The following is a 20,909-nucleotide window of genomic DNA, read 5'->3' as shown; positions in this document are numbered from 1 at the left end:
TACCTGTACAGGAGATGGAGTCAACTCCTGGTCCGTGATACTCCACTATAGCGCCTGTGCCTCCTTTTACAGTCAGAATACCTGCTACTTTCAGAATGACGTCTTTAGGAGACGTCCAGCCAGAGAGAGAGCCGGTCAACTTCACCCCAATCACCTACACCCCAGAGAGAGAGAGAGAGAGAGAGAACAAGAAAGAAAATGATAAAGTATTTGAGAGAGAGGGAGAGAGAGAGAATTTTGCATTTAAAAAAAAAAAAACTTTATTGGGTTAATCAAATGTCACTGAAAAAGTCAAACTACTGATTCTTGCATTGTAACAATGATTAAAATATAATAATTAAAAGAGTCAGGGTGAGAAAGAAAATGAATCAATTCCACTGCAAAAAGAAAAGGAGAGAGATAGGGAGAGAACAAAAGAGTGAGAGAAAGAGACAGAGAGAAAGAAAGCAAGAAAGCAAGAAAGAGGGGAAATAAGAAAATGAGAGAAAGAAAATGAGACAAAGAGAAAAAAAGAAAATGAGAGGAAGAAAGGAAAAGAGAAGGATTAACCAAGAGACAGAAACAAAACAAGAAAGAGAGAAGAAAGAGAGACAGATAAAGAAAGCATGCAAGAGAGAAAGAGCTCTAGGTCTAGACTGTTTTTCCTGAACACACGTTGGGGCACTTTAACTCCCATGGAATCCCCGCCATGACATCCACGGCGTCGGCTCCGCCCACTCCGATGCAGATGCCCCCAAGCCCGCCTCCGTTGGGTGTGTGAGAGTCTGTGCCAACCAGCATCACTCCTGGGTATGCAAAGTTTTCCAGAATAATCTAGGAACCAATCAGATGAGCTCATTAAACCCAACTACTACATGCTTTTCACATGAAATATTATATAATAATAACATATAAAATAAAATATCTGTTTTTCTTGGATTGCTTACAACTTAAAGAATTGATCACTATACAACTACCGTGTCTGACATGGTGTGTGTGTGTGTGTGTGAGAGAGAGAGTCTCTATCTGAATCTGAGCATATAGTTAAACAGGTCAGAGTGTGTGAGCTCGAGTTAAAGGTCTGTGTACCTGATGAATGATTCCTGATCCCGGTTTCCAGAATCCAACACCGTACTTGGCTGCAGCTGTAGCCAGGAAGTTATAGACTTCCTGATTCACTTCCTGCCATCCAGAAAGAAAAGATATAACTTTTAACCCATGGTCTAAATAATGAGCCGGCTCTACCGCAAAGTGCTAAACAAAATGGCCTCCAGAATGGCTTTTCAACCTAACCTCTATCTACTGTATCTGTGTGTGTGTGTGTGTGTGTGTGTGTGAGATTCCAGACAGGAATGATGCACATTTCTCAGTACTGACAGTAAAAAAACCCAGAAAATATGTTCCTTCCAAATTCACTTATTATGGATGTCTAATGCCAGCTGTTGAATATTATGCAGTTAGTTTAATGTATACCAAAGTGCAGTGTAATTCTTGATTCTGATTGGTCAGAATATACCTCTAGTACCTATAGAATTACATGTAATATTACCTATAGTATTATGTATAGTGTTACCAATAGTGTTACCTATAGCACTATACTATAACTGTATAGTATTACATATCACATTACCTATAGTATTATATATATTATTACATATAATACTACCTATAGTATTGTCTATATATATACTATATTATACTATACTATACATAAATAGTACTGTAGTAAAGTATTTTATATATATATTAAATGCAGGTTCTCTTATTCATACTGTAAATTGACTTTTACTATTGTGTATTGTTTACTTTTATTATTCATCCTGCTTTTCTTCCTTATTGTATATTTTTGTATTTTTATTGTCTTTGTAATTTATTGTTTGTTGCCCTTCTAACCTGTCTTTCTCGTGAGAAAAAACAAAACAAAACAGGAATTTCATTGTACCAAAGTACATATGACAATAAAGATCTTGAATCTTGAATATACTACAGTATAGTATAGTATAGTATAGTATAACATATAGTATTACTGATAGTATTATATATATTATTACATATAATACTTTCTATAGTACCACCTATATATAGTGTAGTATGGTAGAGTATTACATATATTACATTTAATATTACCTATTGCGTCACACACTGTATAGTATTACACATTATTTCTCCCAGCTGCCATCAGGCTCTACAACACCTTGGATTTGTGCACCTTATTACATGGCAATGTATAATATATATATATATATAATATATACGTAATTACTGATATTAATTACTAATAGTAATTACTGATATGTTGAGTGTTATACCTTTGTCTAGTACTTCAATGTCCTTTGCTGCTAAGGCACCCAAATTTCCCCTTGTGGATCAATAAAGTACATCTATCTATCTATCTATCTATCTATCTAAAGTATCTATAAGTATCTATTTATCTATAGTAAAGTGAGGTGATAACTGAGAAATAAGGGCAAGTGTGAAAGCACCAGTTACACAAGTGCTGCTATAACATTTGAACAAATAACAGAATGTGATATAAATCAAGGGTTAATTACTGAGCAGAGCTAGACTTTAGCCTGATTATGCTTAGACTCGAAAAGATTATGCTTTCTTTGAATAAAACATTTGGTATCATGCTGTTTCAGGAAATGAATCAACTTCAAGGCGTTGTGATGAAGCAGAGTTACTGTTAACATGCTGGAGTTTTGTCCTGAAGTGTTCTGTTCCTCATTAACAATTTTTTTATTTATTAATGAATGACAATTTAACAAATAGACATTCACACTGAACTGTTTTTCCTTGGTCTTTCCAGAACATTCTCATTTTATCAGCTGCGTGTGTGTCCTGTATTATGTGTCTTTAGATGTCTGTATTATGTAGGTGATTATCTATGAATCTCTTCAGTTTTGTGCTCCTTCTGCTCGCTTTGAGAATAATTCTGCAAATGAAACTAAATGAATAATAACCTTATTATTCCTATAATCTATAATCTATCTATCTTCCTATAATCTTATTTCTCTCCTCTGAGTCTGTCTGTTTCTTTTTCTCTCTGTTCCTTTACAGTTAAGAGTCTGTGCGATGTGAGCAGTAAACTCTGCTCATTAATCCCACCTCCTCCTGCTTCCTCACGGCATTTCTGTTCTTGTGTCTTCAGTATCTCTGTATCATTAACTTTACTTCTCTGTGCTTTATTGTTTTTCGAGCAGGTCTTACATCTCATTGCATCAGTGGAGTTAAAGCTCCACTTCTCCCTCCTCTTTAAAAACACTGAATATTCCCTCTGAGACTCCTGAACCGCTTCAGTTTCACCAGCTGAAACCTTAATGCACTCCATGACCCTGATTTAACTGTGGACCAGTTACAGCATCTGAAATTCAAACGTACCAGAAACTCCAGTCATTCATCAAACATCCCGATCACGCACATGATCACATGATCCGCAGTTTTAAAACATCAGCAGTGTCAGAGTTTGTCATTTTTTCTTATTATATTATAGGAATATCACATTATTATTATTATTATTATAACTAAAAGATATGTGATCATTTCCTAATTTTGTAACTGCAATCTTGCTGTGACATTGCAGATACAGGAAGTGTTATCTTCTGTGTCATTATTAACAGTCTAACAGGGTTTATTTTCCATTTTAAACAATTTATACTGTTATCAAATGAAACTGAATTCCAAACAACAGTGACACAAGGAATAAAACACTTAGGGGTCATGCTGTTATAGAAAAATAATCAACAACAGTTACCACCTGTTACCACCCTCATGTTTTGTTCCTCTTACGCCGCTGCAATTTGCCAACACCTATTAAAGGACAGCATGTAATACTTTTTTTTTTATCCGCTTATAGTTACATTTCAGGTTGTGGAACGTCCATGAAACAAATTAGTCCCTGTTTTCATTTAGCATCGCTCTCTTTTCTCTCTCCTGAAACCGCAAAGCTAAATTCCTCCGTCTGTCGCATTTTCTGTGACGGAATCCTTAAAGTTACAGCTTTATGTCTGGCACTGGAGACTCCTTCCATGTCTCCTTATAGAAAACTTCACCCCAATAGTCATTCGTGTGCAATATAAACCTGCACTACTGTCAGAGCGGCTGTTACAGGAAATTAATCAACACCTTCTGACCAATCAGAACCGAGAATTCTACAGCGCTGTGGCGTCACGAGCTAAAACGGTCATGATGTTTAGTGCGCCGATTTATTCATATTAAATATCATATTCATAGAGTGTGTGACGCTGTATCTGAGCTCCTAATGCCACACACTTCACTATAACATCACAAAATGATGGTAATTGGATTATATGTCACGAATCTATGGAAAATATCCCATAATACTGAACTGGAGGGGAAACAATATTGTTTGGGAAATTATTTACAAAAAACCTGTTTTAAAAAAAAAAAAAAAAAAAAAAAAAAAAGGTCGTGATTGCATTCAAGTGTGCAACCAGTTGCTATCAGGAGTCACAGAGTTCAAGGGGGTGAATACTTATGCAAGGCGCTGGAACAAAAGCTCTTTCTGGCACCTGTGAGCAATTTTCCGCCAGAAGGTTAATCTTTAGTGAGAGAAATCTGATTTGTGTGCATTTTATACAGTAACTAGGGAACCAGCAGGGAACTCAGCTATTTGAGTGACATAAAGGAAAAAAAGTAATAACTGGTGTGTGAAGGCAGAATAAACGTGCTGTAAGAGTAAACACTACTACGCCCCCACCTTGGCCCTCTGCAGGTCCTGGGCTCCGCCGACCTGCGCCTCGATCAGGTGGTCACAGTGGATGGTGGAGGGCACGGCCACTCTGGGCAGGCCGCTGCTGATGAACTGCAGCATGGCCATCTGCGCCGTGGCGTCCTGCATGGCCACACGGTCCGGACGCAGACGCAGGTACGTACGGCCTCTCGTGATCTCCTGACCCACTGGGTCATCCAGGTGTCCATACACGATCTTCTCCGACAGAGTGAGGGGACGGTTCAGTCTGAGAGAGAGAGAGACAGAGAGACAGAGACAGAGACAGAGAGAGAGAGACACAGAAATTGTGAGACAGAGAGAGAGAGAGAGAGAGAGAGAGACAGAGACACATAGCGAGACAGAGAGAATGATATACAGACAGACAGAGAAAGAAAGAGACAGAGTGATATAGTTAGACAGAGAGAGATATAAAGACAGATACAATGACAGACAGATACAGAGAGAAAGAGAGAGACAGAGATAGAAACAGAGAGAAAGAGAGAGAGAGACATAGCATGACAGAGAGAGTGATACACAGACAAAGAGAGAGATGGAGTGATATAGTTAGAAAGAGAGAGATATATAAGACAGATATAGTGAGAGACAGATACAGAGAGAAAGAGAGAGACAGAAATATAGTGAGACAGAGAGAGTGATATATAGACAGAGAGAGAAAGAGGGATGGAGTGATATAGTTAGATAGAGAGATATAGAGACAGATATAATGAGAGACAGATACAGATAGAAAGAGAGAGAGAGTTTGTGTGAGAGAAAGGCAGAGACAGAGAGATACAGGGACAGTGAGTGAGAAAGAGAGAGAAACAAAGAGAGAGAGAGAGAGAGAGAGAGAGAGAGAGAGAGAGAGACAGAAAGAAACCGAGAGACAGAGAGAGTGATATATAGACAGAGAGAGAAAGAAAGAGACGGAGTGATATAGTTAGACAGAGAGAGATATAAAGACAGATATAGTGAGAGAAAGATATAGAGAGAAAGAGAGAGAGAGAGACAGAGAGAGAGAGACAGAGGAACACAGTGAGCAACAGAGAGTAAACCAAATATTTTTGTTATTGTATAAATGTTATTAAATATTTTCGAGTGAGAGTGCGAGTGCGAGTGAGAGTGCGAGTGCGAGTGAGAGTGCGAGTGCGAGTGCGAGTGCGAGTGAGAGTGCGAGTGCGAGTGAGAGTGCGAGTGATAGTGAGAGTGCGAGTGAGAGTGCGAGTGCGAGTCGGAGTGCGAGTGGGAGTGAGAGGGCGAGTGAGAGTGCGAGTGAGAGTGAGAGTGCGAGTGCGAGTCAGAGTGAGAGTCAGAGTGCGAGTGAGAGTCAGAGTGCGAGTGCGAGTGAGAGTGGGAGTGGGAGTGAAAGTGCGAGTGAGAGTGCGAGTGAGAGTGAGAGTGCGAGTCGGAGTGAGAGGGCGAGTGGGAGTGGGAGTGGGAGTGAAAGTGCGAGTGAGAGTGAGAGTGCGAGTCAGAGTGCGAGTGCGAGTGGGAGTGGGAGTGCGAGTGAGAGTGCGAGTGCGAGTGCGAGTGGGAGTGCGAGTGAGAGTGAGAGTGCGAGTCAGAGTGAGAGTGCGAGTGAGAGTGCGAGTGGGAGTGCGAGTGAGAGTGCGAGTGAGAGTGAGAGTGAGAGTGCGAGTACGAGTGAGAGTGAGAGTGCGAGTGAGAGTGCGAGTGGGAGTGGGAGTGGGAATGCGAGTGGGAGTGGGAGTGAGAGTGAGAGTGCGAGTGAGAGTGAGAGTGAGAGTGAGAGTGAGAGTGCGAGTGAGAGTGCGAGTGGGAGTGGGAGTGGGAATGCGAGTGGGAGTGGGAGTGGGAGTGAGAGTGCGAGTGAGAGTGAGAGTGAGAGTGAGAGTGCGAGTGAGAGTGAGAGTGCGAGTGGGAGTGGGAGTGAGAGTGCGAGAGAGAGTGCGAGTGGGAGTGCGAGTGAGAGTGCGAGTGCGAGTGCGAGTGAGAGTGCGAGTGAGAGTGCGAGTGAGAGTGCGAGTGAGAGTGAGAGTGCGAGTGAGAGTGCGAGTGAGAGTGCGAGTGAGAGTGCGCTGTCACTGTTGCTGTAACTGTCGGGTTACGGACCTCTTCCGGACGATGTTGATGTTGCTCAGCAGTGTGTTGTAGTCGACGGAGGAGCCGGGCTCAAATCGGCTCATCGCCACTTTAGATTTGGAGCCGAGGGCGGAGGAGACATGAAGCCGCCTGGCTGTGTCACCCAGGACAAGCTACACACACACACATATACACACACACACACACACACACATATACACACATATACACACATACACACACATACACACACATACACACACATACACACACACACACACACACATATACACACACACGTTTATTTATAACCTGAGTCTTCAGAAATGCATCAACAAGAGTAATTTACTGTACATGTAATAAACTATAAACAGGAAATGATTTTACAGAACACACAAACAGCATAAGAGAATCAGTGTGAAAACAACTACATGAGAGAGAGTGAGAGAGGGAGAGAGAGACAGAGAGAGTGAGAGAGAGTGAGAGAGAGAGAGAGAGAGAGAGAGTGTGAGAGAGTGAGAGAGAGAGAGAGAGAGACAGAGTGAGTGAGAAAAATAACTATTTGAATGTCATTTGAGATTTTATTCAGACATCTGCTTATGTAATTAACAGATAAAACTGTATTTCACAATAAAGTAATTTAAAGATGGTTAGAATGTAAGAATCCCTCCTGAGCGTTATTATTTATACAGAACCCTGAATCTGTTTCAGACAAACAGTCACAAGTTCTGCGCCATATTCAGGAACCGATTTGACAGCTAGACTGTTGCTATCGGCAACTGACTGAAAATCCCGCCTCCTGAGCTGGGATTGGCTCTCTGCTTTCGAGTAAGGACTGTTAACCAATCAATAGGTAGAAATGTAAAACAACTAGCCAATCCTAGCGCGGAAAACGGGATTTGCAGGAATACGGGTGGAAAGAGAATACGACAGGGTGACCCGAGAAACTGCGTAGCCAGTCTCTGAGAAAGAAATATTAAATTTCCAACTCTATAATATCTTTTTAGTGAATTCCAACAGCAGCTGTCCTTCACACCGATGCGGCTTTGCGCTGCTAGTTCATGTCAAAGTGTGAGACGGAATTATTAAATAGTGTTTAAAGCGGTAACTTACCCGTAATCGACTGACAGTCAGACAGTAGGACGCCATTTTGTTTACTGACAAATGTGTCGCTGAATTATGACGTCATTCCCACGACTTTTTAAAACCCCTGGATCCTGTTAGTCGATCAAAATATTTCAATTATTTGTCAAACAACGATATGCATTTATGTTTAACTTATTAAGTATATTATTTATATTACATAATTATAGCAAGATTATCTTAAACTGATGTATTGAAATGAAGTTAAACCCCATGTCAAAAATAAATAAACAAACAAACAAACAAAAACAAGCAGATAACTAACTAACTAACTAACTAGCTAACTAACTAACTAACTAACTAAATAAATAAATAAAAATAACTCAGGAGTATTACCTGGATATATTATACAGATTTTATATAGATTTTTTAAAAGATATTATTCTTGTAGTTTTTAGTTTCTTTTCAGTTCATGCAATAACAACAAAATAAAACTTAATAATCAACATTCACCAACTGCTCTCCTGACAGTCCTACAGTAATAAATGAAGTGATCTACAGTGCTACATTAACCCCTAACGTTACGCTGAGAGTGGGTTCTTTACTGTGATGGATTCAAATCAAACAATTCCACTCTTTAAAATAAGTTGCATGCTGAGATTTCTAGGAAAAATGGAGTCTCTTTTCTCTCTTTCCCTGAAAGTCCAGAATGTGGCCTCATTAAAGAAGCTGATTATCTGGAGATGTCAGTTTCACAACTGGAATTAACCTCTAGAAAATACAGAACTGAATGATTATTCAGTGTTAGTAATGACAGAAGTAGATTATAATAATCATAAAACCATCCTAGAAGGCAATATGTCAATAGAAGGATGCTTAACCTTCATTTATATCTTGTTGTTGTTGTTGTTGTTGTTGAAATGCTGCATGTGGTGTGTAAGGTTCAGTACATCATCATGTTCAGCATGTTCAGTAAACCAGAATAAACAGCTAAGTGTGGATTAAATTGTACTCCACAGAACAAGTGTATTGATTTCGTCACAGAAGTGAAAAGACAGATGATGTAACTTCACACTGGTAAATGAGTTACGTTTCGTGATGATGAAGGAAAGTTTTTCAGACCAGTGGTTCTCGAAGCAGCTCAGGTGGTCTGTGATTTTCTTCTTTTTGGGAAAGCGGTGGAAATCACAACCTTCCATTATCAAAGCTGTCCTTATATTGAGTTGTTTTTTTTTTTTGACTGGTCACTTAACCAAAACCTTGATAAATCTGAAGATGTCATTTCTAAATAATCAACTTGGACCTAATGTGTTGTCAGTGGAAAGTTCAGGAGTAAAAATAAATAGCGAGGATATTAGCAGACACATTTAAATAATAAGCCTAATAATGAAATATTATTATTTTTTTTTAACAGATAAAGGGATCCCTAGCTGCAAAAAGCTTAAGAGCCTGGTTTAGATAACTAGCACAAACTACACTACCCATAACGCACTTTTCCAAGCAGGCTGTTACTCTCCAGTCTGACTGCTCGCACTTGTCCAATTAAAGTTGGCTCTTGCTTTTTATTGTCCAATAGAAGTTCTGTTGCTATCACAGCTCATATTTTTAGCTTTGCACACCACAGCACAGCCTCATACAGAGATATCAGCTCGCCAAAAAAAGTAGCAACTATTCACTCTAATATAATATAATATAATATAATATAATATAATATAATATAATATAATATAATAACTGATGGCCCTATTTCACTATTGTTACATGTGGACTTGAAAGTAACTGAGTGATGATTTGTACAATAAAAATATTTATTTAAAAAAATACTATTATCATTCTTTATTTAAAGATTAATTTTCACTTTAAATTTAAAAAATCTTATCAATCACAATCTAGCAGTATTAATATACATATAAACACAGAGATCATTTTGATCCTCAATAACTAATTTTTAATATTATTTTTATTAGTGTTTAATTATTGTTGTAATTTATAATTCATTTTATTTTTATCCTCCCTTTTTTGTTGTTGTTGTTGTTTTCTTCCTCTCCCCTCACCCACTAACCAAAACCAGTTGGCTTATAATAACAAAAAAATAAAATAATAAAAAAAAAAGTGTTCAGTAGGGCTTATGTGTGTATTTATAGTAATTTAAAATAAAAATCAAATACATGATTTAACAGATAAATAAATAAATAATAAACGAAAAAACATTGATAACAACAACAACAACAACAACAACAATAATAATGATAATAATGATTGACTTAATTTTTTTCTATTTTTATATTTTTGTTCTTCTATTTCACTTTTATTTCTTTTCTTTACTCATTTATTGCATTTTTGTTTGTTATTGGTGTTATTTGTTATTAATATGAGTATTATAGTTATATATTACAGTTTGTGAGAAATGATACTATAAAAGGCCGGAAAGTAGTTCCGGCTTGCTGACGTCACAGAATGTGGGCGTGTCCCGGAAGGTGCTGAGTATAAATGCGCGAGGTTGACAAACAGTAAACTTTCCCTGAGCCGCTATAGGGCGAGTGCGGCGTCCAAACGCGCTTTATAACCACTTATACATGCCACCTTTTATAATTTTTATATATCTCAGTGTCTTATCAGCTTAATAAGGTCGCAGAAACAAATATCCAGCGTCGTGTTTTCAATTCGTGTGTCAGGAAATGTAGAGATAATAATAATCATCATCATCATAATAATAATAACAACAATCACTGGTGAGTAGCTATAGATCTGTTCTTCTTTATAATATAGGAATGTATCTGTATGAGTGTGACCTTATTGTCTGCTGATTTCTATGGTGATTTTTGAACTTTATCGTGTAAATGAGTGTGTTTTATCTTTGGCTTTTAATATTAAATGAGTGGATTCAGCTCCATGGCGTCCATTTTAGTCTTTTAGAGGTTTGTATTGAGTGCCAAGCTTTTGATTAATCAGAAATGTCCTGAGATTGTCTAGATGATGTCTTTTTTTTCTGATCTCTTGTTTAAATGATGATTGCTAGAATGCTCTGTATTGCTTTGTAGTCAGTGGTTTATTCCTAGGAAGCACATTTCCTGGACTGTAGATTTTTCCAGTGTGTTGTTCATGATCAGCTGAGATGTAGATAAATTTAGAAAATCTCCTGTATTTGAAATCCACCTCATGGATTATCATATCATGCAATAATCTGCTCACAGAGTGGAACTTGAAATGCTTGGTGTCTTGCTTGTGCTTGCATTATAAATTTTTGGTAGTCAGGTGTGTGTGTGTGTGTGTGTGTGTGTGTGTGTGTGTGTGTGTGTGTGTGTGTGTGTTGTTGTGGTTCCCAGCTGGATAAACAAAGCTAATGTAAACCAAACACCTGCTGATGGCCACTGAGCAACACCCTGAGCCTCCCACACAGTTTGCATGCATTTTGCATTAATATTAGAGGGAATGTGTGCAGGCTAATGTGTGGTATTAAACATCTCAGGAGCTGAAGTTTGCTGGTGATGAAGTTTAGGAAATGAGGAAAATGCAGGGATTGATTTGATTGATTGATTAATTAATTGATGGATGGATGAACAGGTCGTGTTTGTGTATATTTCAGTCACTTGATTTTGGCAGGGCACTTTTGCATCGCATGACATTGAGTGACATTGAATATAAGAGCTGACTATGTGAGTGTAAAGCCATCTTTATTAATGCTTTTCACTGAACAGAACAGACTGACAGCATGTACACTAATCAGGACACACTGCTTCATAAACAGGAGAATTTAACACAAATAAATACACATTATGGTCAGTTAGACAGCTGGGTTTTATTACATTCGATGAGTTAAACTGCTAAGACACAATTCACGACGTTTTCTGTGCGTTTAAAATGAAACCAAGGACAAAAAAAAAAGAATAATCCACCCGGGAATATGAATAATAGTCATCTTTAACTACCGCATTAAAAGCAATTAGTCAACACATCAACCTGCGGCATTAGCCTGCTAGCACTAGCAAAATCTCCATTTTCTCCTTATCTTCGCTTATTTCGGGTAATAAAACAGTGAAAATGCGTCTTTTATAGAAGTACCGACACGACACGCACAGCTGTAGTTTTTTTTTTTTTTTTTTAAATGACTGCGGTTTAAGGACATTATCAGTTAGCAGAATTCGCCCAGTCTGTTTTGATAAAGCGGAGGCGGATACGCACGGTTATGACGTCACGGCGCGGGGGGTGTTGGGAGTCGTAGTTTCAACAAGAGTCGGCCATCTTGATCAGGCGACAAGTATTGATTTTTTATTTATTTCATTTATTTATTTATTTATTTATTTTTAAAGGGGGAAAAAATCCAGCGAATTTCATTAATAATGTAAAAGACAGAAAAATGCGGTGATACAGTTTGTCATTTGAAACTGTAAACAAAATGTTACTAGTGTATTTTACAAAAAAACCAAAACAAAAAAACCTCTAGCTTGGCCTGACTGATAATCGGCTGCCAAAACACAGTCTGAGCTGGCCAAACTGGTAGACAGTCTTTACCAGCTACTAATTTTATAGTTGTAACTATTTCCGTACAACTTAATTAACTGTTCTGATCGATGCTATTTTATTTAAGATAGTTTATCTACTATGTAGCATTGATAGAGGTCATTCAGAAACTCGCACCTGGTGAAGATGGCCTACCAGTCTGACCAGCTCCGCCTGTGTTTCGGTAGCTGGTAAGCTTAAGATGGATTCTTCAACAGGGTTACGCAAGTCGAAGACCGTGTCATCTCATTCAAGGAGCAGGGCTTATTCATTTTCAGTGCCATCAAACATCATTTTGCTGATCTTAACACACAACACTGTATAGTTTCAGAGGCAGAAGGTTTGCTGGTAGGCTATGAGAAATATATAACTTTTTTCAAAGCTGTTGCACACATGTCTGTGGCTTCCATCCTTCTTAAACCTGTTTTTATTTGCTTTTTTGGTTTCTCGTTCATAGTTTTCTGTTTCTTGGGTTTATTTTGTTTTCCTGAATTTAACGCGCAGACCCCAGTAGTGCTTCGGCCCTGATTGTTGAGTAAAACTCCTTCAAGCACGTTTGACATTAAATTCAGTGTAAAACAACAAAAATCCAGAAACTGAGTAATCATCTTTAATTATTGTACACACGCGATTCATTCGTTTCATATTGGCCGAGATGGCATTCGTTTATGTGCTTTCTCACTATAAGTGATTAAATATATCGTGCAAAGTGGCTGTATTGGACTTTCAGGTTATTATAAACATTACCACTGTATACAATCATATAAATTTTATTAGAGTGATGAAATAAGCTCTGTGTGCAAAGCCACTTCTAGATGAGATTAAAATGAATGTTATGCCTCATGTTTGACATTTTAATTCTGTTCATTTGTTCTTTTTATGCACCACATTGCCTGAGAGTTCTTTCTGTCAAAGGGTAAATTTCGGTTTAACTTTGAAAGATTGTCTTAATTGTTGACGAGACTAAGCCATGACTAGCTTGCTAACTCTTCTATGCCTCTAGCTAGCTAACAGTCTCAGTAATGAACTCTCCCAGCCCTGGCCATTATTTGTACCCATCCTTCACTGGGAATTTTTTTAAATGGTTTAAATAGTAAAGTTTTTTTTTTTTTTTTTTTTTTTTTTTTTTTGTGTTTACCTGGATTAAAGATTTTCAGGTATATGGTTGACGTGCAATTCTAGATGTTTGTATTAGCAGTGTACACACTCATTTCTATCTGGCTTTCAGTGTTGCACTCTTGCACTTTTTCTATCTTGCTTTCAGTGTGCTCGAGCTGCTGCCAGCAGGACTAGATGAGGGATTTGAGATAAGCATAGATTGCTGCCTCAGCCATAGCATCTGCTAAAACGCACGCCCAATCTTATACCCTCTTATCCCCAGTGTTTGGTATCTGAATGGTAATTTCTTTTCTTGCATCCTTTTCAGATTGGAGAAAGTGGGTCTTGTGAGACGTCCAGGCTTTCCGTAAGCCCAGTGTGGTGTAGCAGGTCAGAGCTTTGTGTATGGGACCAATCAAATCTGGACGTTCTCCACTGAAACGAAAGTTGTTTTTAAGCTGCACACTCTTTACCACCTTCTTCAAGGATTTTTACCCCCCTCTGCATCTTTTACAAGAGATGTGGAAACTGTTGTAGGCCTGTTCTGGCCGGAGAGATTCAGGACGTGAGCATTGTGTTCTGGACCCTTTAATTCTCTCTTCAGCCATGCATTTAGAGGTAAAAGTTGCACTGAACTTCATAGTGTCCTATTTGTACAACAAGCTCCCACGGCGAAGAGCAGACCTTTTCGGAGAGGAGCTGGAACGCATCCTGGTGTCGCGTTTTGAAGGTCACTGGTACCCGGAGGCTCCATTACGTGGTTCTGCCTTCCGCTGCCTTCATCTCGGAGTCCCTGGGGACCCCGTGGTGGACTTGGCAGCCAGACGGAGTGGGTTGGACATGGAGGAAGTCCGTGCCAATGTCCCTCCAGAGCTCAGCATCTGGATCGACCCTTATGAAGTGTCCTATCAGATTGGTGAGAAAGGGGCTGTGAAAGTTCTCTACATGGAAGATCCGCCAGGTTTGGGGGGTGAAGCTGAAATATCAGAATGCTTAGGAGGGCTTTGTAAAGGAGATATGGAGCTGGAAGATGGGAAGAATTTGGGCTTCAACCCAGACGCTCAGGTCTTTGTGCCCATTGGTGGCCAGGCATCACCAGTCATGCTTCCATCTCTCTCTAATTCACCCACACCTCTCTGTCAAGGTCTGTTCAGCTACGCAGGCTCCAGTACTCCAGCGGATCCCACTGTGCACTCCAACGCCTCCTCTCCGTCTCCACCCAGTACAGGGATGCCCTACCCACACCCAGCTGCCCAACCTAGCTCCCGTCCTGTTCCACAACAAATCACCTTCACCACGGCCAGCTTTGCTGCCACCAAGTTCGGCTCCACCAAGATGAAGAAATGCATGGGATCCGGGGTGGTGGGTGGATCTGGCAGTGTCGGCGTGCCTCAGCAGCGAATGCTGAGCCATTCACCCACCGCAATGTCCTCCATTTCACCACCAGGACTGGTGAAGCACAAGCCCCTATCTCTCTCCATGCACTCCCTGGCTGGTCCAGTCTCTAGCCAGCTCTCGCCCAATGCCAAAGAGTTTGTCTACCCTGCCTCGCAGGGGCCTCTTTATTTTGAAGCTGAGGCTCCGCACCTGACCCACGCCGGCCCATTCCAGGCACCGCTTTCAGGCCCTGCTCACCCACATGCCACCTTTGATCCATTATCTAGCCCACCACCAGGCCATGCAATGGGTGTCATGGGAGGCAGCGGTGGAATTTCCTTCATGGAGGGTCTGGGGGGCTACAACCTGCAGTACTCCAGCCAAGCTTTCCAACCTGTAGTATTGGCCAACTAAGTGTTCACAATGCTTAAAAGATGTCTTCTGGGAATTTTTTTTATGAATTTTTCCACCAGTTGTTACTAATACATAAAGTTAAGATGGTGTTATGACTACTAAAACCACTTATGATTTTTTTTTTCCCTCCATAGATCTTTATTTCTATTCAAGGATAATTCTTTTCCTTTCTCCCAAGCCAATGGGAAATAACCAGCCTCCTGCTGCACAGATGTTTTGCATTGAATGCTAATTTGATCTGGGTGTTCCTCACTAAGGTATAGTTCTCTGTACCCTGGCTGAGCAGCATGAGCTTGTTCCAACACTGCTCTTTCATGCTGTGAAAAAAGCTTCATGCTTCAATTTAATCATGTTGAGAGCAAATATTTTGTTGGAAGGTTCTGGAAAGCAGAGAGGTTGGGACTTTGCTATAAGCTGTCTAGTCAAGCCTCACTGTGGGGGGGTGGGGGGGATATTTTTGTGCCAACACAAATCTTGCATTGTTTTTTCTTTTTCTTTTTCGTTCTGTGGTTTATACGAGTACATAGTCAGGACACAATGCACACTATGGGTATCGGGCCTAGTTTTTGAGAAGTCAAATGGGGTAATGCTTTAAAGCTGTGAAACTGTTCAGGAAGATTGTGTTTTCATATTTAAAAGCCATAAATATGGTTCAAAGAGGGGGGAAGTAGTCTAGTTAAAGGCGGTGGCAAGATGACTGTTAACATGGTAGTGTTGGTCTCCTGTAGGAAGACAGAGCCAGCAGTGCGTGAAGGTAAGAGGACAGGACTCGGGTGGATGGGACTCAATATAGCAGATAGGCTCATGATAAATGATGTGGCTTTGGGAAGGATGGAATGATGGGAATGTGTGTATGGGCAGCTATAACCTTTGGCAGTAGCTCAAAACATGGCACTTGGATTGCTGAGCTTGGTGTCCTTCAGAGTTGAAGTTGGGTTTGGATCACACTATGAATGTGAATCTAATTTCTATCTAAGTGGGTGTTGAGCAGTTAGATGTTAGGATTCTTCTTCGTTATTCTTCATCCTCATCAGAGGTTTAGATGTTTTACATATTAGACACAAAGATCCTGTAATGTCTTAAGAGAATGGATGTTTGTTCTTTATGACCTTTTAATAGCTGACATTACCAAGTCCATTGATCCACAATGAAACTCTTGCAATCATGGAGATGGTTGATAATCTGCCTCGACTGAAAGCTTTCTCGATAGATAGATAGATAGATATCTGCTTAAGCTATAACTACCGAACCATCCTTACTATGTTCCTCATATTACTGTGTCAGTCCATTTCATGACCACCATTTTGAGTGGATTAGTTTATTTTTGGTTGTAAGGGTCCAGAGGTTTGCAATTATGGCTGGTTTAAACTGGATGTATTTTTTTACATTCATTTGTAATTTATTTACGATTTTTCTATATTTTTTTCCTGTGTGTTTTTTCAAGAGAGAATCTAAAGGCATTTGTAAAAGATATTATATACAGTATATACTATAACGTGTATATATTTCTTATGTTAAGATATCCTTTATTTAGTTTCTTATGTGCTGAGGTTATTTTTCCAGAAACAACTATAATTAATGAAATATATATATATATATATATATATATATATATATATATATATATATATATATATATATATATATATATATATATATATATATATATAAAAAATTTAAATTTCATATAATATGCAAGTTGAAACAAATAAAGTGTGTTTAACAAAGTATTGTGTATTGTACCTGTTGTATGGAAATTGTTGAATTGAAGACGGGTATGAGGTGTGTGTGATGTGTTTGTGTTTTGGGATTATCAGGATTTTAATAATGACAGCTGGCTGGTTTAAGAGGGAGTTATTGACCAGTTTGTGTACTCAAATTCGTTCACTGGTGTCCATTTGCATAAACCATAGCAGTACAGATCTCTAGACTCAAAATAAAATATATTTTGGGCTCGTGCCTGGTCCCTCATTGCTCCCAGCTGGCTGAGTACCACTGCCAAATGCTATCAGCTATTCCAATAAAGCGTTTCTTTCCCCTACATTATAATGTTAAGCCTCGTTGAGCAGAGGTCTCACATTCTGGCTACCTCAATGTTCAGGCCAGATGTTGGCTGGGATTTGACGTGAGGCTGAGCGTCACTCGGGCGGCTAAATCCTTTTACGGTAGCTTCCTCTCTCATTACATCACGCAAAGCTGATTTTTAAAATCCCCACTGCAAAGCTCCTTCCACCCACTCAACAGATTCAGCCATATCTAATGACTACCTTTACTAAGAAGGAAATGTAAGATGGTCTGCCTCGACTAAAGCCGGTTTTACACAGTCAGATCTAGGCAGCCTTTTAAGATTATTATCACGCTAACCCTAGATGTTCCCAATAAAATCTTGAATTCTACAACAGACTGTGTGGTACAGTGTGCTGTCCATGTCCGTATATACGATGAAGATCCTCTAGCGATAGACCTGCGAGTTGTTCTTGCTTACGTGATCACGCAGCACAATCCGGTGAGCTTTGCGTAATCTTACGCCGTCCTCCTATTGGTGGCCTTTAGACGAGTACCGTAGCAGACTTTAATGAAACATTTCTCACACTGCCAGAACTTATGTTGTCGACTATCTTTGGTCTCAGTGGCGACTATCTTTGGTCTCATGTTATTCGTTCTAAGAAAAACTGTGTCAAAAATCGTACATTGTGGAGCCAGCTTAGAATGTGGTCATGTTGTTCTATTTCATCTTGCCAGTTTGAGTTGTTGATCTGGGCTGGTTTTCCAAAAAGCCTTGGTAGAGAGAGCATCATGTTAAAATCTCTCTCTCTCTCTCTCTCTCTACCAGCTGAGATATAATGGTTTTGGGAACCTGGTCCCGATTAATTTTCATGTATATTCTCAGAAATAATGGTACTCAACTCTACTTTTCCTTGTTGCTAAGGTGGTACCCTTAGCTTTTACAGTAAAAGCTTTTAGAGTAAAGCTTTAAAGGTGGTCCTTAAAGTCTAATTATATACTTTAATTTTTTTATTAATAATACACTATTATTCACATTATCCACATTAAGCACATCCCCTTGATGGTACCACCCCAGTAACAAGGAAAAGTCCAGTTTGGTACCTTTTATTTCTGAGATTGCAGGGTGGTAAGGGTCAGGTTTTCAGCACCATCATGACCGGTTGAATCTGGACGTATTTCACATTTTGTAGTTTTGTTACTGTTTATTCAGGCTGACTCTGACCAGCTTTTTAAATTTTGCTCAGCATAGATCATCATTTTTTTTTTTTTTTTTTTCCCCTCGTATAGTCAGATATGAAGCTCATGGGACGAAATACGGTCACGGCTTTATCCTGGTTAGTGTTGCTGTGGTTTACGTTACTTTGCGTACATTTTGCAAAATAGAGCTAACTGAATTCATTAGAAAATATCACAAGCAGCTACAAACAAAAGTAAGTGTTGGAGTGGGATTTAAAAAAAAAAAAAAAGAAGAAAAAAAAAAAAAAAAGATGTGCACAGGACCTCTTTACCTAGTTAATTTTGCTTAATGAGAAATATATATTTTCAGCAGTCATGGAGCTCACGTTAGAAAAGGGTTAACATAGGGTAGGGAATTATGAACACGCGCTACTAAAGAGAGCGGTGCTGGCCTGGGATCTGACTCCTGGCCAAGAGCAGTGGTAGATCGCTGCTTCGCTGTAATACGTAATTGTAATCCCTGCTGTCTTTCCACCTGCCACTTCCTGTAGACTAGGTGTGTGGCGAGAAAGCAGGACGTCACATTGGCGTGTGTGTTGATTTGCCTTAAATGTCTCTGTAACGTTTGAGCTGCAGAAGATGAAGCAAGGATCGACCGAACGTGCTGTGAATGTCCCGATCCGAGCGCGCGTCCATCATGAGGCGAGGGCGCGGCCGTCTTTTGGTGATGTCTAGTTAAATATTTGCATTCGAGGACTATTTACATTCTTCAGAGGTTTATGCAAATCTTTTATTCCAACACACCTAAGTGTGGGAACTCGTGCTCGTTTGGCCTTTTAGGACCTGAGAGACAAAGAAATAGAGCCATAAATGGAGAATGTTACGATTCTCAATGCTACTGAGTGATATTTTTAAAGCCGCTTGCTGTTGGGGGTTTAAACCCTTGACTCAAAAATGCTTATCAGCAACAACGAAGACAGCCTCAACAAAGAATACAAAGTTTCTGAGAAGTCATTTGCATAATGCTAACATACTGAATAAATTTGCATTCATTATGAACGATGTTTGCATGTTTTGGGTATTTGTTTAATTAGATTTAATTACATGTGATGAATTTAATGGATAAAGAGCATTTTAATGTGAAACTTACATTACCAACCTTGCTTCAAGGATACACTGGACCTACGTCTGACAGAGTTTTCTATCCGAGACGTCTGTCTTTTGCTTATAAACCTCCTGTATCTTGTTTTTCACTTTGAAATAAAACAGAAAAATGGTTATTTTCTATGTAAAGTTTATCAATGATGAATAAATGGCTATAAATGATAAAGTACGATTATATTGACACTTTTTGTCTGTATTTTGATTCTGATGTCCTGAAACATTTCTCATCTGAAATGCAATGACCAGTTTTCTGTGCGTCTCCCACACCGGGAGCTTACTACAGCAATTTCTTACTGTATCCCATTCTCCTTTTTTAAACACTTTGTAATAAAATGTGAAAAAAATGAAAGAAAGCATGAGAAATAAAGTGACCTGGTTGTAGTTTCACTGCTGTGTGGTAAGCATCAGTCATTTTTAGCAATATTAGCATTTCTTTTTTTTTTTCTTTTTTTTTTCAATTCTCAGGCACATGTATTATATTTTGTAACTGAAATGTATAAGAGATGTAAGGAATAAAACACTTGGGAACATGCTGTTATGGGAAAATAATCAGTGACAGTGGTGTGATGTGAGCCGACATAAAGCCGAGTTACTGTTATCACACCAAAGTTGATTTTTTTCCTATTACAGCATGTCGTGAAGTGTTTTCTTCCTCTTATACTACAGCAATTTGCCAACACTAACAATTTATTTACTAAAAAAACGATCCGTTTTATCCATTTATAGTTACATTTAATGTTGTGTAACACCCACGAAACAAGTTCCTGTTCTCACTTACGTTATAGCAGCTATAAACAGTCGTTCCTTCACCTGCTTCTCTTTTTTCTTTCTTAAAGTTAATAAGACAAAAAAAAATTACAATGTTTGTCACTTTACAGAGAAACTGGGACTCTCTGTCCTGAAGACTTTCCCTTACTGACACTGGAGACTCCTTCCATAAATGTTAAATAAACTTTTCTGTAAGTCTCCTTACATCAACGTCACCATATCAACAGTTACACACGTGTTTAAATCTGTTTATGTGGATCGCCCTCCATGTGAATGAGCTGTTACTATAGAAACGATAACGTGCGCATTAATATAAACCTGCGCTACTGTCAGAGCTGCTGTTTATAGAAAATTAATCAACACCTTCTGACCAATCAGAATCTAGGATTCTACAGCACTGTGATGTAAATTTAATGTAAACATCTAGGACACAGGAGAATGCTAGTCAGGCAGCTAGCTAGCAAAGGTAACGTCTAGCGGAGTTTAGCTAGCTAGTAGTTTAGCAGATGTTTATTTAACAAATATCACGAGCTGTAGCGTACAGTGTCGGATCTGTAACGTAGCATTATCC

General features: G+C 39.1%; 2 protein-coding genes across 4 annotated transcripts in view; one reads left to right on the top strand and one right to left on the bottom strand.

Annotated features, from left to right (window-relative positions):
- LOC113534681 (aconitate hydratase, mitochondrial) overlaps positions 1-7,969 on the bottom strand; it is an 18,562-nt gene extending 10,593 nt beyond the window's left edge. For all 3 annotated transcript variants that reach the window (XR_008301266.1, XR_008301265.1, XM_034301559.2), the window contains exons 1-6: positions 7,865-7,969; positions 6,782-6,924; positions 4,700-4,958; positions 1,069-1,161; positions 655-813; positions 4-154 (exon numbers count right to left, since the gene is read on the bottom strand). Coding sequence is in view for 1 of the 3 variants with exons in the window: in XM_034301559.2 (XP_034157450.2) it covers positions 4-154; positions 655-813; positions 1,069-1,161; positions 4,700-4,958; positions 6,782-6,924; positions 7,865-7,900 (841 nt within the window). In the remaining 2 variants the exon portion in view is untranslated. The remainder of the gene's footprint in view (positions 1-3; positions 155-654; positions 814-1,068; positions 1,162-4,699; positions 4,959-6,781; positions 6,925-7,864) is intronic.
- A 2,362-nt stretch (positions 7,970-10,331) lies between these two features.
- Positions 10,332-16,705, top strand: LOC113534507 (protein Tob2). Its single transcript, XM_026927370.3, has 2 exons — positions 10,332-10,566; positions 13,761-16,705. The coding sequence occupies exon 2, from the start codon at positions 14,039-14,041 to the stop codon at positions 15,221-15,223; it is 1,185 nt and encodes a 394-aa protein (XP_026783171.2). The 5' UTR covers positions 10,332-10,566; positions 13,761-14,038; the 3' UTR covers positions 15,224-16,705.
- The last annotated feature ends 4,204 nt before the right edge of the window (positions 16,706-20,909 follow it).

Source organism: Pangasianodon hypophthalmus, chromosome 29, assembly GCF_027358585.1.
Source record: "Pangasianodon hypophthalmus isolate fPanHyp1 chromosome 29, fPanHyp1.pri, whole genome shotgun sequence".
Taxonomy (NCBI): domain Eukaryota; kingdom Metazoa; phylum Chordata; class Actinopteri; order Siluriformes; family Pangasiidae; genus Pangasianodon; species Pangasianodon hypophthalmus.
This window is presented reverse-complemented; position numbering and strand designations above follow the sequence as displayed.